The sequence below is a fragment of the Somniosus microcephalus genome, chromosome 21 (assembly GCF_052327205.1).
Source record: "Somniosus microcephalus isolate GS21.2 chromosome 21, FLI_Smic_1.0, whole genome shotgun sequence".
In the NCBI taxonomy this organism is placed as follows: Eukaryota; Metazoa; Chordata; class Chondrichthyes; order Squaliformes; family Somniosidae; genus Somniosus; species Somniosus microcephalus.
This window is the reverse complement of record NC_141007.1, coordinates 4398075-4421344: the sequence shown is the minus strand read 5'-3', so window position 1 is coordinate 4421344 and position 23270 is coordinate 4398075. Positions and strand designations below refer to the sequence as shown.

Genomic DNA, 23270 nt, shown 5'->3' with positions numbered 1-23270 from the left:
CCTCACCGCTACTCTCATTCACTGCTACTCTCCCTCACTGCTACTCTCGTTCAGCTGTCGCTCACCGCTACACTCCTTCACCGCTACTGTCGTCCACCATCACTCGCGCTCACCGCCACTCTCACTCACCGCCACTCTCGCCCACCGCCACTCTCGCTCACCGCAACTCTCGCTCACTGCTACTCTCCTTCACCGCTACTCTTGGTCACCGCTACTCTTGCTCACTGCCACTCTCGTTCACCACCACTCTCACTCACCGCCACTCTCCCTCACCGCTACTCTCCTTCACTGGTACTCCCGCTCACTGCCACTCTCCCTCATCGCTACTCTCGGCTTTCTGTCCTTTAGCCAATTCATACATTATAGATAGGTATATTAGAAACCAACTTTTATAGTACTTTACATGTCAGGATTTGTAACTGCGACAGAATTATTACCAGTGAATACCTTGAAGGTGTTGAGAGATTTCACTTTATTTAGACCCCTTGGTATCTCTCACCTTTTCGTTCTGTTTTTAATGGTTTAATGAGTCTCTCTCCGTCACTCAGTGCATCTGCAGACATCATGGTTTCCCGCCCTCTTTGAGGCTTGGCAGGATTTGTTGCTTAGTTCCGGATTTAGCAGCAGCAATAATAACCGGCTGCAATCACCAGGAGCAGTGCCAGGGTTCGCTGTGAAGAATATTGTTGGGCAGGAGTGGTCAGTGAGAGAGGAAGCGAGCAGGCGAGCCAGTCAGTAGTTGCCAGGTGCACTTTCACCGTGACCAACACACAGTGAGGTTACAAAACGTTAGTGCGGACCTGAAGCTCCTCGTGCATTGCCTGCCGCGGCACTGAGCCACACTGAGCGATCAGGCCCCCTGGTTACTGGTGTCAGCAGGGAAATCAGCCAGAACTTTATCACTCAAACAGTAGTGGAAATCTGCAATTCTTCCCCCACCCCCCCCCCCACCGCCAAAGGCTGTGGATGCTGGGGGTCTGTTGAAATCTTCAAGGCTGAGATCGGCAGATTTCTTGGGTACGGGGGTCAAGGGCTCTGGGGAAAAGGCGGGTCAATGGATCTGAGGCACAGCTCAGTCGTGATCTACTTGAATGTTGGAGCAGGCTCGAGAGGCTGGGTGTCTGGAATGCACTGGGTCTGTGCTACTGAAAGGGTTAAACTCCGCTATCAGGACAAATGGTTTTCGCATCTGTGAAGTGGCCCACAAGCCGGGTGATGAATTGCTGTTTACACAAGATCACCTTTGCCAGAAGATTCCAAACATACCACCAGCTCTGTCAGTGCGAGGGCTGTAAAAGTCGCACCGTAAACTTTTCCCACCTCCAAGGCCGCAAACTAACAGCGGCTTTGACAGACGATTGATCGCAGTGACGTTTACGAGGCTTCTTAAAGGATGGCTCGGGCCTGGTTTTGGGGGTCAGTCAGCATCTGGTTACTATCCGCTTGCTTCAGCTCACATGACATCAGCGCAGCACCGATGGAATCGCCTCCCTGTCTCACCCAGAGCGAACTGCGAAGGTTTTCGGAAGGTCCCAAGAGGCTTCCTCCCTCAAACGAGTGCATGCTGAACTGTACTGTGCAGACTTACTTGAAGATCCTCCGACAGCAGAAGAGAATGACCGTCCGTTTACATAACTCAGTGACAGGTAAACAAGGGGACAGGCACACAGACACAGACACACACACAGAGACACACCCACACACAGACACAGAGACAGACACCTACAGACACAGAGACAGACACCCACAGACACACAGACACAGACACACACACAGAGACACACCCACACACAGACACAGAGACAGACACCTACAGACACAGAGACAGACACCCACAGACACTCAGACACAGAGACACACACCCACACACAGAGACAGACAGACACACACACACACACACACAGACAGACACACAGACACACAGACAGACACACAGACACATACACACACACAGACAGACACAGACACACACACACAGACAGACAGACAGACACGCCTGACTGGGTCAAAGCAAAAACCAAACAGACATGGAATAGGCAGACTGTCGCTGAGTTCTCTGATTTGTCTCACTGAATTGCTGTCAATGTATTAAGGAGGAATGATGGGGTGAAGGGTTATGTAGCAAAACTGTTAAGGTCTTTGCTTCTCGCACAGCTTGTGTGTAACTTACATTAAACTCCCTCTCACTTCCAGAAAGATGTGTCCAGTTCAGGTCGCTGTGTTATGTAGTGATGGGGGAGGGGGTAACTGTGGGCTTTGGAGGGGCTCAACTGAGCTAACTGCCGAATGAGGAGGGGCTGAGGAAGCTGTTTACATTGGGAGAAGAGGGGGTTCAGGGGAGATGTTATTGAATGTTCTACGGTACAAATAGACTGAACCCAAGTTTAACATAAACACCAACATCAGTAACCAGGGAGACGGACTCTAACTCAGAACGGAGAAGGGGAGAGAGGCCCCAAAAATCCATTGCAAGTGTAGGAGTGGGCACCAGAGTTCACCACGTCAAAGGGCAGTGCCAGAAGAGGCCGGTCTGTGGCACCCACCCTCCCCCCACCCCCACCGAAACTAATAAAAGCTGCCTCCCCCCATCGCCCCCCCCGCAGAAACTAATAAAAGCTGCCTCCCCCCATCGCCCCCCCCCCGCAGAAATGAATAAAACTGCCTCCCCCCATCCCCCACCCCTCACCCCCACCCGTGATCAGCGTTTTTTCTCTTGAGGGGGTCCAGGCCTGAACCCTGGCCTGGATCCCCAGGAGGGCCGGATTTCCACTCCACCCCGCTCGGTGAGCCCTTACACCAGGCATTCCCCTCAATCACACAGAGGGCCCCAACTGAGAGCTGGAGTATGAGAACATCTCCAAGGTGCAGACAGAGGCTCTGCCCCTTGCAAGTCCGAGCGGGAATTCCCTCACAAGACCAGCACCCAGCGTATCCCAGAGTTACTGCGTGAATCCCCCAGAAAGGCTTGGAATTTTCGAGGCCAAATAGTTTAGATTTACTTGACAGAGGATGGGGGCTGCATGGGTCAGACTGCCCTGGGAGATACTGGAGGCGGACAGCTAAGGGGCACAGGAGAAAGGGCCTCCAGAAATCTCAGACAGTCCAACAGAAAACATTTCTGGAACTTTCTGGCCAGCATTAGAGGCCAGAACGTCCATCCCCTGAACCCCTTATAAGGCAAATGGCACCAAGGAGGCAGGGTCAAGGGTAGGGCCAAGGGGCAAGGCCAAGGCTGAGGACAGAGACAACGGGGCAGGGTCAAGGGAGCAAGGGCAGGGTCAAGGGGGTAGAGCCGAGGGCAGGGACAATGGGGTCGGGACTCTGTACTGGTAGCTTTGGCTTCCCCAGCATAGTCAGAACCAGGCCTTGGACTGGAAGCCGGGTTGCAGAGTGAGATGGGTGGGATAGTGTGCCTCAGCACAGGGGGAGGAGGCCCAGTCACTGCAGGGAAGTGGGCTGGACTCTCAAAGAACAGGCCAAGATTGGACCCTCCAGAGATGTGGGGTTGAGCAACCCCCTGCCCGCAGCCACGTGTGTCCCTGTGCCCAACCCCGTACCCCCCAACCCCAGAACTTAAAGGGGGCTCTTCAAATAGTGCCATGGGATACTTTACATCCACCTGAGAGAGCAGACGGGGTTTCAGTTTAACATCTCATCTGAAAGACAGCACCTCCGACAGTGCAGCAATCCCTCAGTAGTGTCCCTCCGACAGTGCGGCGCTTCCTCAGTACTGCCCCTCCCACAGTGCGGCGCTCCCTCAGTACTGCCCCTCCGACAGTGCAGCACACCCTCAGTACTGCCCCTCCCACAGTGCGGCGCTCCCTCAGTACTGACCCTCCAACAGTGCAGCACTCCCTCAGTACTGCCCCTCCGACAGTGCGGTGCTCTCTCAGTACTGTCCCTCTGACAGTGCAGCGCTCCCTCAGTACTGCACCTCCGACAGTGCGGTGCTCTCTCAGTACTGTCCCTCTGACAGTGCAGCACTCCCTCAGTACTGCCCCTCTGACAGTGCAGCGCTCCCTCAGTACTGCCCCTCCGACTGTGCGGCGCTCACTCAGTACAGCCCCTCCGACAGTGCGGCACTCCCTCAGTACTGCCCCTCCCACAGTGCGGCGCTCACTCAGTACAGCCCCTCCGACAGTGCGGCATTCCCTCAGTACTGCCCCTCCCACAGTGCGGCGCTCCCTCAGTACTGACCCTCCGACAGTGCGGCGCTCCCTCAGTACTGCCCCTCCCACAGTGCGGCGCTCCCTCAGTACTGCCCCTCCCACAGTGCGGCGCTCCCTCAGTACTGCCCCTCCCACAGTGCGGCGCTCCCTCAGCACTGCCCCTCCAACGGTGCGGCACACCCTCAGTACTGCACCTCCGACTGTGCGGTGCTCCCTCAGTACTGCCCCTCTGACAGTGCAGCGCTCCCTCAGTACTGCCCCTCCGACTGTGCGGCGCTCACTCAGTACAGCCCCTCTGACAGTGCAGCGCTCCCTCAGTACTGCCCCTCCGACTGTGCGGGGCTCCCTCAGTACTGCCCCTCCCACAGTGCGGCGCTCCCTCAGTACTGCCCCTCCCACAGTGCGGTGCTCCCTCAGTACTGCCCCTCCCACAGTGCGGTGCTCCCTCACTACTGCCCCTCCAACGGTGCGGCACACCCTCAGTACTGCCCCTCCGACGGTGCGGCGCTCCCTCAGGACTGCCCCTCCGACAGTGCGGCACTCCTTTAGTACTGCCCCTCTGACAGTGCAGCACTCCCTGAGTACTGCCCCTCCCACAGTGCGGCGCTCCCTGAGTACTGCCCCTCCCACAGTGTGGCGCTCCCTCAGTACTGCCCCTCCCACAGTGCGGCGCTCCCTCAGTACTGCCCCTCCGACAGTGCAGCGCTCCCTCAGTACTGCTCCTCCGACAGTGCGGTGCTCCCTCAGTACTGCCCCTCTGACAGTGCAGCGCTCCCTCAGTACTGCACCTCCGACTGTGCGGTGCTCCCTCAGTACTGCCCCTCTGACAGTGCAGCGCTCCCTCAGTCCTGCCCCTCCGACTGTGCGGTGCTCACTCAGGACTGCCCCTCCGACAGTGCGGCTTGCCCTCAGTACTGCTCCTCCCAAAGTGCGGCACTCCCTCAGTACTGCCCCTCCCACAGTGCAGCGCTCCCTCAGTACTGCCCCTCCGACAGTACTGTGCTCCCTTAGTACTGCCCCTCCGACAGTACGGTGCTCCCTCAGTACTGCCCCTCCCACAGTACGGTGCTGCCTCAGTACTGCCTCTCCGACAGTGCAGCGCTCCCTCAGTCCTGCTCCTCCGACAGTGCAGCGCTGCCTCAGTCCTGCTCCCCCGACAGTACAGTGCTCCCTCAGTACTGCACTGGAGCATCAGCCTGGAATATGTGCATAGGTTTCTGGATACATTTTAAGGATACAGGGCTATGTGGAGAGTGAGGCAGTGGGATTAGTTTGGGATTGATACAGGGCTATAGGGAGAGAGCTGGGCAGTGGGATTAGTTTCGGATTGATACAGGGCTATGGGTAGAGAGCGGGGCAGTGGGATTAGTTTGGGATTGATACAGGGCTATGGGGAGAGAGCGGGGCAGTGGGATTAGTTTGGGATTGACACAGGGCTATGGGGAGAGAGCTGGGCACTGGGATCAGTTTGGGATTGATACAGGGCTATGGGGAGAGAGCGGGGCAGTGGGATTAGTTTGGGTTTGACACAGAGCTATGGGGAGAGAGCGGGGCAGTGGGATTAGTTTGGGATTGATACAGGGCTATGGGGAGAGAGGAGGACAGTGGGATTAGTTTGGGATTGATACAGAGCTATGGGGAGAGAGCGGGGCAGTGGGATTAGTTTGGGATTGATACAGGGCTATGGGGAGAGAGGAGGACAGTGGGATTAGTTTGGGATTGATACAGAGCTATGGGGAGAGAGCGGGGCAGTGGGATTAGTTTGGGATTGATACAGGGCTATGGGGAGAGAGCAGGGCAGTGGGATTAGTTTGGGATTGAAGCAGGGCTATGGGGAGAGAGCAGGGCAGTGGGATTAGTTTGGGATTGATTCAGGGCTATGGGGAGAGAGCAGGGCAGTGGGATTAGTTTGGGATTGATACAGGGCTATGAGGATAGAGCGGGGCGGTGTGATTAGTTTGGGATTGATTCAGGGCCATGGGGAGAGAACAGGGCAGTGGGATTAGTTTGGGTTTGATACAGGGCTATGAGGATGGAGCGGGGCGGTGGGATTAGTTTGGGATTGATATAGGACTATGGGGAGACAGCGGGGCAGTGGGAATAATTTGGGATTGATACAGGGCTATGGGGAGAGAGCGGGGCAGTGGGATTAGTTTAGGATTGATACAGGGCTATGGAGACAGAGCGGGGCAGTGGGATTAGTTTGGGATTGATACAGGGCTATGGGGAGAGCGCGGGGCAGTGGGATTAGTTTGGGATTGATACAGGGCTATGGAGACAGAGCAGGGCAGTGGGATTAGTTTGGGATTGATACAGGGCTATTGCGAGAGAGCGGGGCAGTGGGATTAGTTTGGGATTGATACAGGGCTATGGGGAGAGAGCAGGGCAGTGGGATTAGTTTGGGATTGATGCAGGGCTATGGGGAGAGAGCGGGGCAGTGGAATTAGTTTGGGATTGATGCAGGGCTATGGGGAGAGAGCGGGCAGTGGGATTCATTTGGGATTGATACAGGGCTATGGGGAGAGAGCGGGCCAGTGGGATTAGTTTGGGATTGATACAGGGCTATGGGGAGAGAGCAGGGCAGTGGGATTAGTTTGGGATTGATACAGGGCTATGGGGAGAGAGCAGGGCAGTGGGATTAGTTTGGGATTGATGCAGGGCTATGGGGAGAGAGCAGGGCAGTGGGATTAGTTTGGGATTGATACAGGGCTATGGGGAGAGAGCAGGGCAGTGGGATTAGTTTGGGATTGATGCAGGGCTATGGGGAGAGAGCGGGGCAGTGGGATTAGTTTGGGATTGATGCAGGGCTATGGAGAGAGAGCGGGGCAGTGGGATTAGTTTGGGATTGATACAGGGCTATGGAGAGAGAGCGGGGCAGTGGGATTAGTTTGGGATTGATGCAGGGCTATGGGGAGAGAGCGGGGCAGTGGGATTAGTTTGGGATTGATGCAGGGCTATGGGGAGAGAGCGGGGCAGTGGGATTAGTTTGGGATTGATACAGGGCTATGGGGAGAGAGCGGGGCAGTGGCATTAGTTTGGGATTGATACAGGGCTATGGGGAGAGAGCAGGGCAGTGGGATTAGTTTGGGATTGATGCAGGGCTATGGGGAGAGAGCAGGGCAGTGGGATTAGTTTGGGATTGATACAGGGCTATGGGGAGAGAGCGGGGCAGTGGGATTAGTTTGGGATTGATACAGGGCTATGGGGAGAGAGCAGGGCAGTGGGATTAGTTTGGGATTGATGCAGGGCTATGGGGAGAGAGCAGGGCAGTGGGATTAGTTTGGGATTGATGCAGGGCTATGGGGAGAGAGCAGGGCAGTGGGATTAGTTTGGGATTGATACAGGGCTCTGGGGAGAGAGCGGGGCAGTGGGATTAGTTTGGGATTGATACAGGGCTATGGGGAGAGAGCAGGGCAGTGGGATTAGTTTGGGATTGATGCAGGGCTATGGGGAGAGAGCAGGGCAGTGGGATTAGTTTGGGATTGATGCAGGGCTATGGGGAGAGAGCAGGGCAGTGGGATTAGTTTGGGATTGATGCAGGGCTATGGAGAGAGAGCGGGGCAGTGGGATTAGTTTGGGATTGATACAGGGCTATGGGGAGAGAGCGGGGCAGTGGGATTAGTTTGGGATTGATACAGGGCTATGGGGAGAGAGCAGGGCAGTGGGATTAGTTTGGGATTGATGCAGGGCTATGGAGAGAGAGCGGGGCAGTGGGATTAGTTTGGGATTGATACAGGGCTATGGGGAGAGAGCGGGGCAGTGGGATTAGTTTGGGATCGATACAGGGCTATGGGGAGAGAGCAGGGCAGTGGGATTAGTTTGGGATTGATACAGGGCTATGGGGAGAGAGCGGGGCAGTGGGTTTAGTTTGGGATTGATACAGGGCTATGGGGAGAGAGCAGGGCAGTGGGATTAGTTTGGGATTGATGCAGGGCTATGGGGAGAGAGCAGGGCAGTGGGATTAGTTTGGGATTGATGCAGGGCTATGGGGAGAGAGCGGGGCAGTGGGATTAGTTTGGGATTGATACAGGGCTTTGGGGAGAGAGCGGGGCAGTGGGATTAGTTTGGGATTGATGCAGGGCTATGGGGAGAGAGCGGGGAAGTGGGATTAGTTTGGGATTGCTCGAGCAAAGAACCGACACAGATGCAAAATAGTTAAATATCTTCCTTCATTAATGTAAAGGGGCGAGCAAGAAACCAAGAAAGATAGCATACCAACCGAGTAACTAACCATGGAATCTAGCTAGTGGTGTGAAAGAGTGTAAATGGAGAGAGCGTGGGAATAAATGGAGAGAGGGAGGGAGTAAATGGAGAGAGGGAGTAAATGGAGAGAGGGAGTGTGTAAATGGAGAGAGGGAGTGTGTAAATGGAGAGAGGGAGTGTGTAAATGGAGAGAGGGAGTAAATGGAGAGAGGGAGTGTGTAAATGGAGAGAGGAATGTGAATGGAGAGTAAGAGTACAAAGGGGTGAGCCGTGGCGGAGTGGAGCACTCACACGTCTGAGTCAGAAGATTATGGGTTCAAGCCCCACATTCCACAGTCTGTGCAAGTGGAGACTGGAGCTCTGATCTCTGAATATTGGGACAACCTCCAGCGGGGTACACACGGGGTGGAGAAGTCACCCCCCCATTGCATCGAGTCAGCCCCTCTTAGTCAGGCTAATGACCTGCCTAAATAAATTGAGGTCTTCGTTACTGAAACAAATCAGAGCATGATCTATTGGATGGAAAAGCAGAGGAAGAAATGGGTTATCTCCTGTGCGGCTAGGAAAGAGAAGGGAGTGAATGAGGAGATGGTAAAAAGCAATAGGGAAAGGAAGCATGGAAAAAAGTGTCAATAAAGAGAGGATTTGGAAATGAAGAGAGGGGGAAAGTAAATAGAGAGAGGGAGTGTGGAAATGAAGAGGAGAGTGGTATTAGAGAGACAGTGTAGATGGAGAGTGGAAATGGAGAGAGGCAGAGTGTAAAAATCTTCAGCCGAAATGGCTGGTTCCTCTCTCACCCGCTCCTGCCCTGGACGGAGAGGCCTCGGTGTTGCCCGGACACCATCCCTGGGATTTGGGACAAGGGTGACCGCTGATAGTCATACCTTGGTGGAGAGGGGATCCAGGAATTGTAGGGTCATCATCTTCAGAGAGACCTGAACCAATGAAATAGGCGACATTGCTTCAGGTCATTGCTCCAAATAGGCAAATCCAGGCATTGCAGCTCCCAAGAGATTGGTGAGGTCAATCAGGGGCGGGGCGGGGAGAGAGTGACAGACTAACTGCTGGCAAATGTTAGGCTGCGGACCAGGATTGATATCAATTATATTTTTAAAAAATCTTAGAAGTTGTATGAACAGGTGCATGCTGGGAGCTGTAGCCAGCAGCAACTCAAGGCTCAGGCTTCACTCAGGGGCACAGGCCTTCGACATAAAACATACAGGGAGAGTGCCATTGTAAGATAGCTTTCGTCATTTTATTTAATATGTTGTAATTTTTTATGTCTTCACTTATGCAACAAGCCTTATTTCCAGTAGTCGTCAGCTTAGGGGAGAAACCATAAATCCTTCCTGCCCCAATCTTAACTTTCCCCCTCGCCGCCCACTCCCCCCCTCGCCGCCCACTTCCCCCCATCGCCGCCCACGCCGCCCCCTCCCCCCCTCGCCGCCCACTTCCCCCCCTCGCCGCCCACTCCCCCCCTCGCCGCCCACTCCCCCCCTCGCCGCCCACTTCCCCCCTCGCCGCCCACTCCCCCCCTCGCCGCCCACTTCCCCCCATCGCCGCCCACGCCGCCCCTCGCCACCCACTTCCCCCCTCGCCGCCCACTCCCCCCCTCGCCGCCCACTCCCCCCCTCGCCGCCCACTTCCCCCCCTCGCCGCCCACTACCCCCCTCGCCGCCCACTTCCCCCCTCGCCGCCCACTTCCCCCCTCGCCGCCCACTCCCCCCCTCGCCGCCCACTTCCCCCCTCGCCGCCCACTCCTCCCCTCGCCGCCCACTTCCCCCCTCGCCGCCCACTCCCCCCCTCGCCGCCCACTCCACCCCTCGCAGCCCACTTCCCCCCTCGCCGCCCACTCCCCCCCTCGCCGCCCACTCCCCCCCTCGCCGCCCACTCCACCCCTCGCAGCCCACTTCCCCCCTCGCCGCCCACTTCCCCCCTCCCCCCCTCGCCGCCCACTCCACCCCTCGCCGCCCACTTCCCCCCTCGCCGCCCACTTCCCCCCCTCCACCCCTCGCAGCCCACTTCCCCCCCTCGCCGCCCACTTCCCCCCTCGCCGCCCACTTCCCCCGACACCCACCGACCCCCTCGCTGCCCACTCCCCCCCTCGCCGCCCACTTCCCCCCTCCCCCCTCGCCGCCCACTCCCCCCTTGCCGCCCACTCCCCCCCTCGCCGCCCACTTCCCCACTCGCCGCCCACTCCCCCCTCACCGCCCACACCCCCCCTCGCCGCCCACTTACCCCCCTCGCCGCCCACTCCCCCCTTGCCGCCCACTCCCCCCCTCGCCGCCCACTTCCCCACTCGCCGCCCACTCCCCCCTCACCGCCCACACCCCCCCTCGCCGCCCACTTACCCCCCTCGCCGCCCACTCCCCCCCTCGCCGCCCACTTCCCCCCTCGCCGCCCACTCCCCCCCTCGCCGCCCACTTCCCCCCTCGCCGCCCACTCCCCCCCTCGCCGCCCACTCCCCCCTCGCCGCCCACTTCTCCCCCTCGCCGCCCACTTCCCCCCTCGCCGCCCACTTCCCCATCGCCGCTCACTTCCCCCTCGCCGCCCACTTCCCCCCTCGCCGCCCACTCCCCCCTCACCGCCCACACCCCCCCTCGCCGCCCACTTACCCCCCTCGCCGCCCACTCCCCCCCTCGCCGCCCACTTCCCCCCTCGCCGCCCACTCCCCCCCTCGCCGCCCACTTCCCCCCTCGCCGCCCACTCCCCCCCCTCGCCGCCCACTCCCCCCTCGCCGCCCACTTCTCCCCCTCGCCACCCACTTCCCCCCTCGCCGCCCACTTCCCCCCTCGCCGCCCACTTCCCCATCGCCGCTCACTTCCCCCTCGCTGCCCACTTCCCCCCTCGCCGCCCACTTCCCCATCGCCGCTCACTTCCCCCCTCGCCGCCCACTTCCCCTCGCCGCCCACTTCCCCCCCTCGCTGCCCACTTCCCCCCTCGCTGCCCACTTCCCCACCTGCCACATTCACACGCTGGGGTGTAGGTGAGGCCCAGCCAGTTATTATCCCATTAGCTGCTCGCTGGGACCGCTAGGAGAAGCCAGGGTAGGCCCTGGGGTAGCAGCGGGAAGCCCCCAATGGATGGAGAGAGCCTAGTAGCAGCCACCACTGCCGCCAACTCAGCCACAAGCATTTACTTTTGTAGGCCGTGGCCTCGATGGAGGCCTGCGACAACTTTACTCATGACCTCCCTGTCTCTTCTGTTGCTGCAGTGACGGCCCCGCCGGGATTGTCCATGTTGGCAGTGACAGGCCCGCCAGGATTGTCCATGTTGGCAGTGACAGGCCCGCCAGGATTGTCCATGTTGGCAGTGACAGGCCTGCCGGGATTGTCCATGTTGGCAGCGACAGGCCCGCCAGGATTGTCCATGTTGGCAGCGACAGGCCCGCCAGGATTGTCCATGTTGGCAGTAACAGACCCGCCAGGATTGTCCATGTTGGCAGTGACAGGCCCACCAGGATTGTCCATGTTGGCAGTGACAGGCCCACCAGGATTGTCCATGTTGGCATTGACAGGCTCCCTCTTGGTGGCAGGGAACCTACCGGGAGCCCACCTTGCATGCTAAGGGATGGGCAGAAGTCCAGCCCTACTGCTGCCCAGTGATGTTGGTTGAGGGATATGATTCTTAATGAATACATTAGGGGAGAAATTGACTATAGCCCCATTTGAGGCAGCAGCCTCGCCAGGGCACTAAAAGTAGCGTCCCGGAAGCATTCGCGGCCGCCCGCCAGAAATTCAGTGGTAGCGCCCCAAAGGGAAGCGCGGTGCTACTGGAGACGCCTCGCATCCCTCTTGGGGCGCTGCGACTGAATATCGTGGCGCAACGTGCCACAGCGCCACATGCTGCGGCACGTCGTGCTGCGGTACTGCAGGCCTTCCTCCCCTTCTTAAAGGGGAGGGGCCTTGTTCAGCGCGATCTGGGGCCCAGCTGGGCCCCCGAGGATCGCGAGTGCCGGCAAAAGAGCCCGGCACCGAGGAGAAGTGCTGGGCTCTTGGAACGCAGCCAGCACTCCGCGGCGGTGGGGGGGGGGGGCCGGCAGTCAGGAGGCCGGGGACGGGAGCGCAGGCAGGTGCTGGCAGGCGGCCAACAACAAAAATGGCTGCCCCGCACCTCTCCTTTAATTTGCGCCTCCACCGCCGCAGGTAGGCCCCCCTGAACCGGTCGGACATAACGTCCGGCGGTAAATCAGGGGGCGCTTACAAATATCGTGGCCGGGGCGTCAGCGGGGCGCTGCGCCCACCGATGACGTCATCGGTGGCGGCGCAGCGCTAACAGCTAGTGCCACCACTAGCGTCCCGTGGAATTTAGCCGGAGTCGTGGCCAGTGGCTTGCGACCCACTTAGCGCCCTCTTAAGGCACTAACGGGTGGCGCAGCCCATTGAATTTCTCCCCCATTGTGTCTGTCTTCACAAAAGAGAGCGACGATGCAGACAGTGTAGTTAAGGAGGGGGAGTGTGAAATATTAGATGAGATAAACATAGTAAGAGAGGAAGTATTAAGGCATTTAGTATCTTTGAAAGTAGATGGATCGGCAGGCGTTAATGAAATATATTTAAGGCTGTTAAGAGAAGCAAGGGAGGAAATAGCGGAGGTTCTGATCATCATTTTCCAATCCTCTCTGGCTACAGGCGTGGTGCTGGAGGACGGCTCACATTGTACCATTGTTTAAAAAGGAAGAAAGGGATAGAGTGAGTAATTATAGGTCAGTCAGCCTAACCTCGGTGGTGGGCAAATGATTGGAAAAAATTCTGAGAGACAGTTTTAATCATCATTTAGAAATGGTGTGGAGATGCCGGTGTTGGACTGGGGTGGACAAATATAAGAAGTCACACAACACCAGGTTATAGTCCAACAGTTTTATTTGAAATCACAAGCTTTCGGAGCGCTGCTCCTTCGTCAGGTGAAGTGGAGAGATGCATAAAGACACAGCTTATATAGTCAGAGAATCATGTCAGATGATTACAGGTAATCTTTCTAACTGCCATTTATCACACCTCGGCAGAGAGATAATCACAGCAATCAAAGGTGTGAATGGTGTCCAAACAGGTCAGTCAGGAAAACATTACATCAAAGAACAATGAGGTGGGGTCACAAGGGGTCAAATGTTGCAGATGCTGGGGTCTGTGCGAAAAACAAAAAGACAAAAAAACATTTTTTTGCTGGAAATCACAGCAGGTCCGGCCGCACCTGTGTAGAGAGAACAAGCCAACGATGACTCGCGTCTGGATGACCCTATGTCAGGTGGGGTTACATGTAGCATGACATGAACCCAAAATCCCGGTTGAGGCCTTCCTCATGAGTGCGGAACTTGGCTATCAGTTTCTGCTCTACGATTTTGCATTGTCGTGTGTCTCGAAGGCCGCCTTGGAGAATGCTTACCCGAAGATCGGAGGCTGAATGTCCTTGACTGCTGAAGTGTTCCCCGACTGGGAGGGAACACTCCTGCCTGGCGATTGTTGCGCGGTGTCCATTCATCCGTTGTCGCAGTGTCTGCATGGTATCGCCGATGTACCATGCTCCGGGGCATCCTTTCCTGCAACGTATGAGATAGACAATGTTGGCCGAGTCACATGAGTATGTACCATGCACCTGGTGGGTGGTGTCCTCACGTGTGATGATGGTATCTGTGTTGATGATCTGGCATGTCTTGCAGAGGTTGCCGTGGCAGGGTTGTGTGGTGTCGTGGTCGCTGTTCTCCTGAAAGCTGGGTAATTTGCTGCGAACGATGGTCTGTTTGAGGTTAGGCGGCTGTTTGAAGGCGAGTAGTGGAGGCGTGGGGATGGCCTTAGCGAGGTGTTCATCGTCATCGATGACATGTTGAAGGCTGCAACGAACATGGCGTAGTTTCTCCGCTCCGGGGAAGTACTGGACGACGAAGGGTACTCTGTTGGTTGTGTCCCGACCTTCAAAGCATCCTACGTGCTCTCATCCCATGTACTCCCTGCGTGGGAGACTTCTACTGCCTCCCAAAGATACACAAAGCCAACACACACGGACGTCCTATCGTATCAGGCAACGGAACCCTGTGTGAGAACCTCTCTGGATACGTCGAGGGCATCCTGAAACCCATCGTACAGGGAACCCCCAGCTTCTGTCGCGACACTACAGACTTCTTACAGAAACTCAGCACCCATGGACCAGTTGAACCAGGAACACTCCTTGCCACGATGGACGTCTCGGCACTCTACACCAGTATCCCCCACGATGATGGCATCGCTGCGACAGCCTCAGTACTCAACACCAACAACAGCCAATCTCCAGACGCCATCCTACAACTCATCCACTTCATCCTTGACCACAATGTCTTCGCCTTCGACAACCAGTTCTTTACCCAAACACACGGAACAGCCATGGGGACCAAATTCGCACCCCAATACGCCAACATCTTCATGCTCAAGTTCGAGCAAGACTTCTTCGCTGCACAGGACCTCCAACCAACGCTATACACCAGATACATCGACGACATTTTCTTCCTATGGACCCACGGCGAAGAATCACTGAAAAGACTACACAATAACATCAACAAATTCCAGCCCACCATCAAACTCACCATGGACTACTCCTCAGAATCGGTTTCATTCTTGGACACACTAATCTCCATCAAAGACGGACACCTCAGCACTTCACTCTACCGCAAGCCCACGGACAACCTCAGGATGCTCCACTTCTCCAGCTTCCACCCTAACCACGTTAAAGAAGCCATCCCCTATGGACAAGCCCTGCGAATACACAGGATCTGCTCAGATGAGGAGGAACGCGATGGACACCTACAGACACTGAAAGACGCCCTCGTAAGAACGGGATATGACGCTCGACTCGTCGATCAACAGTTCTGATGGGCCACAGCAAAAAATCGCATAGACCTCCTCAGAAGACAAACACGGGACACAACCAACAGAGTACCCTTCGTCGTCCAGTACTTCCCCGGAGTGGAGAAACTACGCCATGTTCTTCGCAGCCTTCAACATGTCATCGATGACGACGAACACCTCGCTAAGGCCATCCCCACGCCTCCACTACTCGCCTTCAAACAGCCGCCTAACCTCAAACAGACCATCGTTCGCAGCAAATTACCCAGCTTTCAGGAGAACAGCGACCACGACACCACACAACCCTGCCACGGCAACCTCTGCAAGACATGCCAGATCATCAACACAGATACCATCATCACACGTGAGGACACCACCCACCAGGTGCATGGTACATACTCATGTGACTCGGCCAACATTGTCTACCTCATACGTTGCAGGAAAGGATGCCCCAGAGCATGGTACATCAGCGAGACCATGCAGACACTGCGACAATGGATGAACGGACACCGCGCAACAATCACCAGGCAGGAGTGTTCCCTCCCAGTCGGGGAACACTTCAGCAGTCAAGGACATTCAGCCTCCGATCTTCGGGTAAGCATTCTCCAAGGCGGCCTTCGAGACACACGACAACGCAAAATCGTCGAGCAGAAACTGATAGCCAAGTTCCGCACTCATGAGGACGGCCTCAACTGGGATCTTGGGTTCATGTCACGCTACATGTAACCCCACCTGACGTAGGGTCATCCAGACTCGAGTCGTTGTTGGCTTGTTCTCTCTGTACAGATGCGGCCGGACCTGCTGTGATTTCCAGCAAAAAAAATGTTTTTTTGTGTTTTTTGTTTTTCATACAGACCCCAGCATCTGCAACATTTGACCCCTTGTGACCCCACCTCATTGTTCTTTGATGTAATGTTTTCCTGACTGACCTGTTTGGACACCATTCACACCTTTGATTGCTGTGATTATCTCTCTGCCGAGGTGTGATAAATGGCAGTTAGAAAGATTACCTGTAATCATCTGGCATTATTCTCTGACTATATAAGCTGTGTCTTTATGCATCTCTCCACTTCACCTGACGAAGGAGCAGCGCTCCGAAAGCTTGTGATTTCAAATAAAACTGTTGGACTATAACCTGGTGTTGTGTGACTTCTTGCATCATTTAGAAAGGCACGGATTAATCAAAGACAGTCAGCATGGATTTGTTAAGGGAAGGTCGTGTCTGACTAACTTGATTGAATTTTTTGAGAAGGTAACAAGGAGGGTCAATGAGGGTAATGCATTTGATGTAGTCTATATGGATTTTAGCAAGGCCTTTGACATGTTTCCACGTGGCAGACTAGTCAGAAAAGTAAAAGCCCATAGCATCCAAGGGAATTGGCTATTTTAGATCTAGTATTGTGCAATGAGACAGGGTTAATTAATAACCTTGTAGTAAAGGAGCCTCTGGGGAGCAGTGATCATAATATGATAGAATTTTATGTTGAGTTTGAGAGTGACTTAGTTAAGCCTGAAACTAGGGTTCTAAACCTGAACAAAGTAAACTTCGTAGGTATGAGAGGCGAGTTGGCTAAGGTAGGTTGGGAAAATAGATTAAAAGATATGACAGTAGAAAAACAATGGCAAACATTTAAATAAATAATTCATAATTTGCAATAAATATACATTTCCTTAAGGAATAAAAACACCATGGGAAAATTGGTACGACTGTGGCTAACAAGAGAAGTTAAAGATAGTATTAGATTAAAGGAAGAGGCTTATAATGTTGCCAAAACAAGTAGTAAGCCTGAGGATTGGGAAGATGTTAGAATTCAGCAGAGGACCAAGAAATTGATAAAGAAAGGGAAAATAGAATATGAGAGTGAACTAGCGAGAGACAGAAACAACTGTAAAAGCTTCTATAGGTATGTAAAAAGGAAAAGATTCGTGTAGGTAAATGTGGGTCCCTTACAGGCTGAGACAGGAGAAATTATAATGGGGAATAAGGAAATGGCAGAGAAATTAAACAAGTATTTTGTGTCTGTCTTCACGGAAGAAGACGCAGAAAATCTCCTGGAAATAGTGGAGAACCAAGGCTCTCGCGAGAATGAGGAACTGAAAGAAATTAGTATTAGTAAAAAGTAGTGCTTGAGAAATTAGTGGGACTGAAAGCTGATAAATCCCCTGGACCTGAGGGCCTACATCCTAGTGTTTTGAAAGAGGTGGCTACAGAGATAGTGGATGCATTGGTTGTCATTTTCCAAAATTCCATAGATTCTAGAATGGTTCCCGTGGATTGGAAGGTAGCAAATGTAACCCCACTATTTAAGAAAGGAGGGAGAGAGAAAACGGGGAACTACAGACCAGTTAGCCTGACATCACTAGTAGGAAGATTCAAGAATTTATTACTAAGGACGTGGTAACAGGGCACTTAGAAATAGTAATAGGATTGGGCAGAGTCAACATGGATTTATGAAAGGGAAATCGTGTTTGGCAAATCTGTTAGAGTTTTTTGAGGTTGTAACTAGCAGAATAGATAAGGGGGAACCAGTGGATGTGGTGTATTTGGATTTTCAGAAGGCATTCGATAAGCTACCACACAAGAGGTTATTAAACAAAATTAGGGCTCATGGGATTGGGGGTAATATACTAGCATGGATTGAAGATTGGTTAATGGACAGAAAACAGAGAGTAGGAATAAACGGGTCATTTTCAGGTTGGCAGGCTGTAACTAGTGGGGTACCGCAAGGATCAGTGCTTGGGCCTCAGCTATTCACAATCTACATCAATGATTTGGAGGAGGGGACCACATTTAATATATCCAAGTTTCCTGATGATACAAAGCTGGGTGGGAATGTAAGTTGTGAGGAGGATGCAAGAAGGCTTCAAGGGGATATAGACAGGCGAAGTGAGTGGGCAAGAACATGGCAAATGGAATATAATGTGGAGAAATGTGAAGTTATCCACTTTGGTAGGAAAAATAGAAAAGCAGAGTATTTTTTAAATGGTGAGAGATTGGGAAATGTTGGTGTTCAGAGGGACCTGGGTATCCTTGTACACGAATCACTGAAAGTTAACATGCAGGTACAGCAAGCAATTAGGAAAGCAAATGGTATGTTGGCCTTTATTACAAGAGGATTTGAGTATAAGAGTAAAGACGTCTTACTGCAATTATATAGGGCCCTGGTGAGACCACACCTGGAGTATTGTGTCCAGTTTTGGTCTCCTTACCTAAGGAAGGATATACTTGCCATAGAGGGAGTGCAACAAAGGTTCACCAGACTGGTTCCTGGGATGGGGGGATTGTCCTATGAGGAGAGATTGAGTAGACTAGGCCTATATTCTCTAGAGTTTAGAAGAATGAGAGGTGATCTCATTGAAACACACAAGATTCTTACAGGGCTCGACAGGGTAGATGCAGGGAGGATGTTTCCCCTGGCTGGGGAGTCTAGAACCAGGGGTCACTGTCTCAGAATAAGGGGTCGGCCATTTAGGACTGAGATGAGGAGGAATTTCTTCACTCAGAGGGCGGTGAATCTTTGGAATTCTCTGCCCCAGAGGGCTGTGGAGGCTCAGTCGTTGAGTATATTCAAGACAGAGATCGATAGATTTTTGGATATTAAGGGAATCAAGGGATATGCAGGAAAGTGGAGATGAGGTAGAAGATCAGCCATGATCTTATTGAAGGCTCGAGGGGCCGAATGGCCTATTCGTGCTTCTATTTCTTATGTTCTTATGAAAGTGGCAAGTTGGATCCAAAATTGGTTCAGTGGCAGGAAGCAAAGGGTGATGGTCGACAGGTGTTTTTGTGACTGGAAGGCTGTTTCCAGTGGGGTTCCGCAGGGCTCAGTACTGGGTCCCTTGCTTTTTGTGGTGTATATCAATGATTTAGACTTCAATGTAGAGGACACGATTAAGAAGTTTGCAGATGATACAAAAATTGGCCGGATGGTTGATCGTGAGGAAGAAAGCTGTAGACTGCAGGAAGATATCAATGGATTGGTCAGGTGGGCAGAAAAGTGGCAAATGGAATTCAACCTGGAGAAGTGTGAGGTAATGCATTTGGGGAGGGCTAACAAGGCAAGGGAATACACAATAAATGGTACGATGCTGAGAATTGTAGAGGAACAGAGGGACCTTGGAGTGCATGTCCACAGATCCCTGAAGGTAGCAGGACAGGTAGATAAGGTGGTTAAGAAGGTATACGGGATACTTGCCTTTATTAGCCGAGGCGTAGAATATAAGAGCAGGAAGGTTATGTTTAAACTGTATAAAACACGAGTTAGGCCTCAGCTAGAGTACTGCGTGCAGTTCTGGTCAGCACATTACAGGAAGGATGTGATTGCACTAGAGAGGGTACAGAGGAGATTTACAAGGATGTTACCAGGACTGGAGAATTTTAGCTATGAGGAAAGATTGGATCGGCTGGGGTTGTTTTTTTTGGAACAGGGCAAGATGAGAGATTTAATTGAGGTGTATAAAATTACAAGGGGCCTAGATAGAGTGGATAGGAAGGACCTATTCCACTTAGCAGAGAGGTCAATAACCAGGGGGCAGAGATTTAAAGTAATTGGTAGGAGGTTTAGGGGGGATTTGAGGAGAAATATTTTCATCCAGAGGGTGGTGGGTGTCTGGAATTCACTGCCTGAAAGGGTGGTAGAGGCAGAAACCCTCACCACATTTAAAAAGTACTTGGATGTGCGCTTGAAGTGCTGTGGCCCACAAGGCTACGGACCAAGAGCTGGATAGTGGGATTCGGCTGGATAGATCATTTTCGGCCGGCATGGACATGATGGGCCGAATGGCCTCCTTCTGTGCCGTAAACTTCTATGAGTCTATGATAAATGTTGGCCAGGACACCGGGGACAACACCCCTGCTCTTCTTCGAATAGTGCCATGGGATCTTTTATGTCCACCTGAGAGGGCAGACAGAGTCTCGGTTTAACGTCTCATCGAAAAGGCAACACTTCCAATTAAAGCTCAAATGAAATCATTATAAAGATCTTCCTTTTCTTCTCTTGTCCCAACAGCCAGTGAGAACGAGTACTGTTGGCCTTCTTACCTGCGCTGCCGGAATGGAGAGCAGCTGGACAAAGCCTTCGTGTTTTTAGACACCGACGAGGGAAAAGTGAACTCGTCTGCGAGTTATGGACTGAGCTCAGCGACGGCTATGTCAGCCCAGGGGGTCCACATGACCCCACAGGCCACCAGCTCGATAATGAGCGAACAGTGCGGCATCAAGTTCGACACGACAAACCTTCTCAAAACAACAGCCAGTAACTTCTGCGTGCAGGTCACCTGCCAGGAAACTATTTCCACATCATGTGACTCGCTGAACACCACTCTTAAATGCCCACCATTCTTAGCGACCATATGGTCCAGGTTCTAGCAGCCTCTGTGGTGAAGGACGCTGGACAATGTGTCCACAGCGAATTAAACACGTACAGTAGTGTTTTTTCTAAAGATATTTGGAAAGGAGACTAAATCGAGACTGTCATTGGACAGAAGAAGCATAGGAATATTTAGAACTGTGATAAAGTAGGGTCCTTGACTCCTAGGAAATATTGGGGACCCCTTGTTTTATAGAGAGATGATGATCTTCTATTTTTTATATGTCCTTGTTCTGTGTACGTCTGTGAATTCAACATGAGGGTCTCACCCAGTTCTCAATGCTGCTGACTCTCAGTCAAGCAGTCAATGCAAGGTGACATCGAAATTGGGTTGCCGACCCTCCCTGGATTGTCCTGGAGTCTCTGGAATTAAAGATTAATCTCCTGGACATTGCTGTGAGCAAACCCGGGAGAAAGATCAAAGAGGCATAAAAGAAATGGGGAGATGGGGAAAGAAGGCTGTTTGGCTGATTGTCAAGCTGCATCCAATCAGGCAACGCAGTCTGCTCACATTCCATTGACGGAGGAGTCTGGGTGCCGCGAGGATGGACGTGTTGGGCGACCAATAACAGGAGTGTGGGGGCGGGGCTGTTATGGGCGGGAGCTCATGTGATGAAGCCTCCAGGAATACATCCATCCAGAGTTGGCAACTCTTCATCGAAAGCCATACTGAAGCGGTTTCGCTGCTGCACAATATTTCTACTCATGAAACTGTTTGGCCCTTGCTCTGCTCGCTGAGCTCGAAAACAGGAGGAGATCATGTCGAATTTCTGCATTTTTGGGAGATCACACCTGACCAATCCAGAAGCATTAATCCTACTTGTGTGTTGGCATTATATATATTGTACATAAAGTGAATCTACAAGGTAGGCCTATTATACATCTGGTAACCATAGCAACCAAGTGCCTGATGGAACGGTGCACACAGGGTTGGTGGGGGTGGGAGAGGAAGGGGGAGGGAGATTCTACTAGCCTTAAATACATGCATAATACTTAATGTAAAAATGTTACGCACTTGCTCTCCCCCTCCCAGTGCATTAACAATTCAGAATAACTTTATAATGTTAAGTGAAGCTGTGCAAGGTTAGTCGTTCATAAGCACTATAAACTGCAAAGTGTATGTAGGATTGTATCTTGTGAATACGCTCAAAACACAGAGGAAAATAATGCCTACTGATATTAGGAACAGAAGGAGGCCATGCAGCCCCACAGGCCTGTTCTGCCCTGACCCCCAGCCTGAACAGCTTTTTTGGGGAGAGTATTCCGGGTTTCCACTACTCTGTGTGAAAAAGTGACATCACCCCTGAACGGCCTGGCTCTAATTTTAAGGCTATATCCCCTTGTTCTGGACTCGCCCACCAGAGGAAATAGTTTCTATCTACCCTATCAAACCAGTTAATAATCTTAAACACCTTGATTAGATCACCCCTTAATCTTCTAAACTCGAGGGAGTACAAGCCCAGTCTGTGCAACCTGTTTTAGCCCCGGGATCATTCTGGTGAATCTGTGTGGCTCCCCCTCCGAGGCCTATCCTTCCTGAGGGGCGGGGCCCAGAACTGGACACAGGGTCCAGATGGGGTCTGACCAGAGCTTTATATAACTGAAGCATAACTTCCCCCCCTTTGTATTCCAGCCCCGAGATAAAGGCCAACATTCCATTCGCCTTTATAATTATTTTTTGTTCCTGTCCACCAGTTTTTAGTGATTTCTATCCAGGGACCCCTAACTCTCTCCGCTCCTCCACAGTTCCCAGCTTCTCACTATTTAGAAAATGCTCTGATCTCTTTCTTGGGTCCAAAGTGGATGACCTCACACTTCCCCACGTTGAACTCTATCTGCCACAGTTTTGCCCACTCACTGACTCGATCAGTGTCCCTTTGCAACTTTCTGCTCCCATCTACACTCCTTACTGTGCCTCCTAACTTGGTGTCATCAGCAAACGTGGATATACAGCTCTCTATTCCTTCATCCAAGTCACTTATAAACAGTGAAAAGCTGAGGCCCCAGTACAGATCTCTGGGGATCTAGTCACATCCTGCCAACAGGAATACACACCCATTACCCCAGGACCTTCACTTTTTATGCCCTCCGTTTCCCTCAGGGTCCTTGCATGTATCCCATCAGGACCTGGTATTTTGTCCCTCTTTAGCTTAACTAACTTCTCTATTACTTTCCTTTTATTTATAATAATATTTCTCATCTCAATTTAACCAATTCAGGATTGACCTCCTCCCCCATGATCGTTCTCTTGTGTAAACACTGATGGAAAGTACTTGTTAAGAATCCTTGCCAATTTATGCTCACAACCTCCCTCAGAGTTATTACTAAATGTTGAAGTTCTACATCTGGCTGCACCTCCATTTGGCATATGGTTATCATTTGCAGTCATTTATGACTCCATCCCTTATTGGAAGAGATACAGTACACAGCAAACCTGGACTGCACACAGCAAACCTGGACTGCACACAGCAAACCAGGACTGCACACAGCAGGCTGCTGTGATAGGTGGCATTATAAACTGAAAATATTAATACTTCACTTTTGCACACTGAACAAACAAATCCTTATTTCCACCATTTATGCAGGTAGATTCCTGAGAACCAGTTCCCCTTTGGCCCTGAATTAAAGGTGCAGTATGGTTCGCGTTTGTGACCAGTTCACCCATCACCCCTGTGCTCGCTGACCTACATTGGCTATCGGTTAAGCAACGCCCGATT

The 23270-nt window shown here is 52.8% G+C and overlaps 1 protein-coding gene across 1 annotated transcript; it reads left to right on the top strand.

Moving 5' to 3' along the window:
* Positions 1 to 666: 666 nt before the first annotated feature.
* On the top strand, positions 667 to 20552 carry LOC147102556 (uncharacterized). Its single transcript, XM_085963203.1, has 2 exons — positions 667 to 1646; positions 20194 to 20552. The coding sequence occupies exons 1-2, from the start codon at positions 1394 to 1396 to the stop codon at positions 20550 to 20552; spliced, it is 612 nt and encodes a 203-aa protein (XP_085819329.1). The 5' UTR covers positions 667 to 1393.
* The last annotated feature ends 2718 nt before the right edge of the window (positions 20553 to 23270 follow it).

Coding starts and splice junctions, on each gene's coding strand:
- LOC147102556 (XM_085963203.1), top strand. CDS start 1,394: ATGGCTCGGGCCTGGTTTTGGGGGTCAGTCAGCATCTGGTTACTATCC. Junction 1,647..20,193: donor TTTACATAACTCAGTGACAG/GTAAACAAGGGG, acceptor TTGTCCCAACAG/CCAGTGAGAACGAGTACTGT.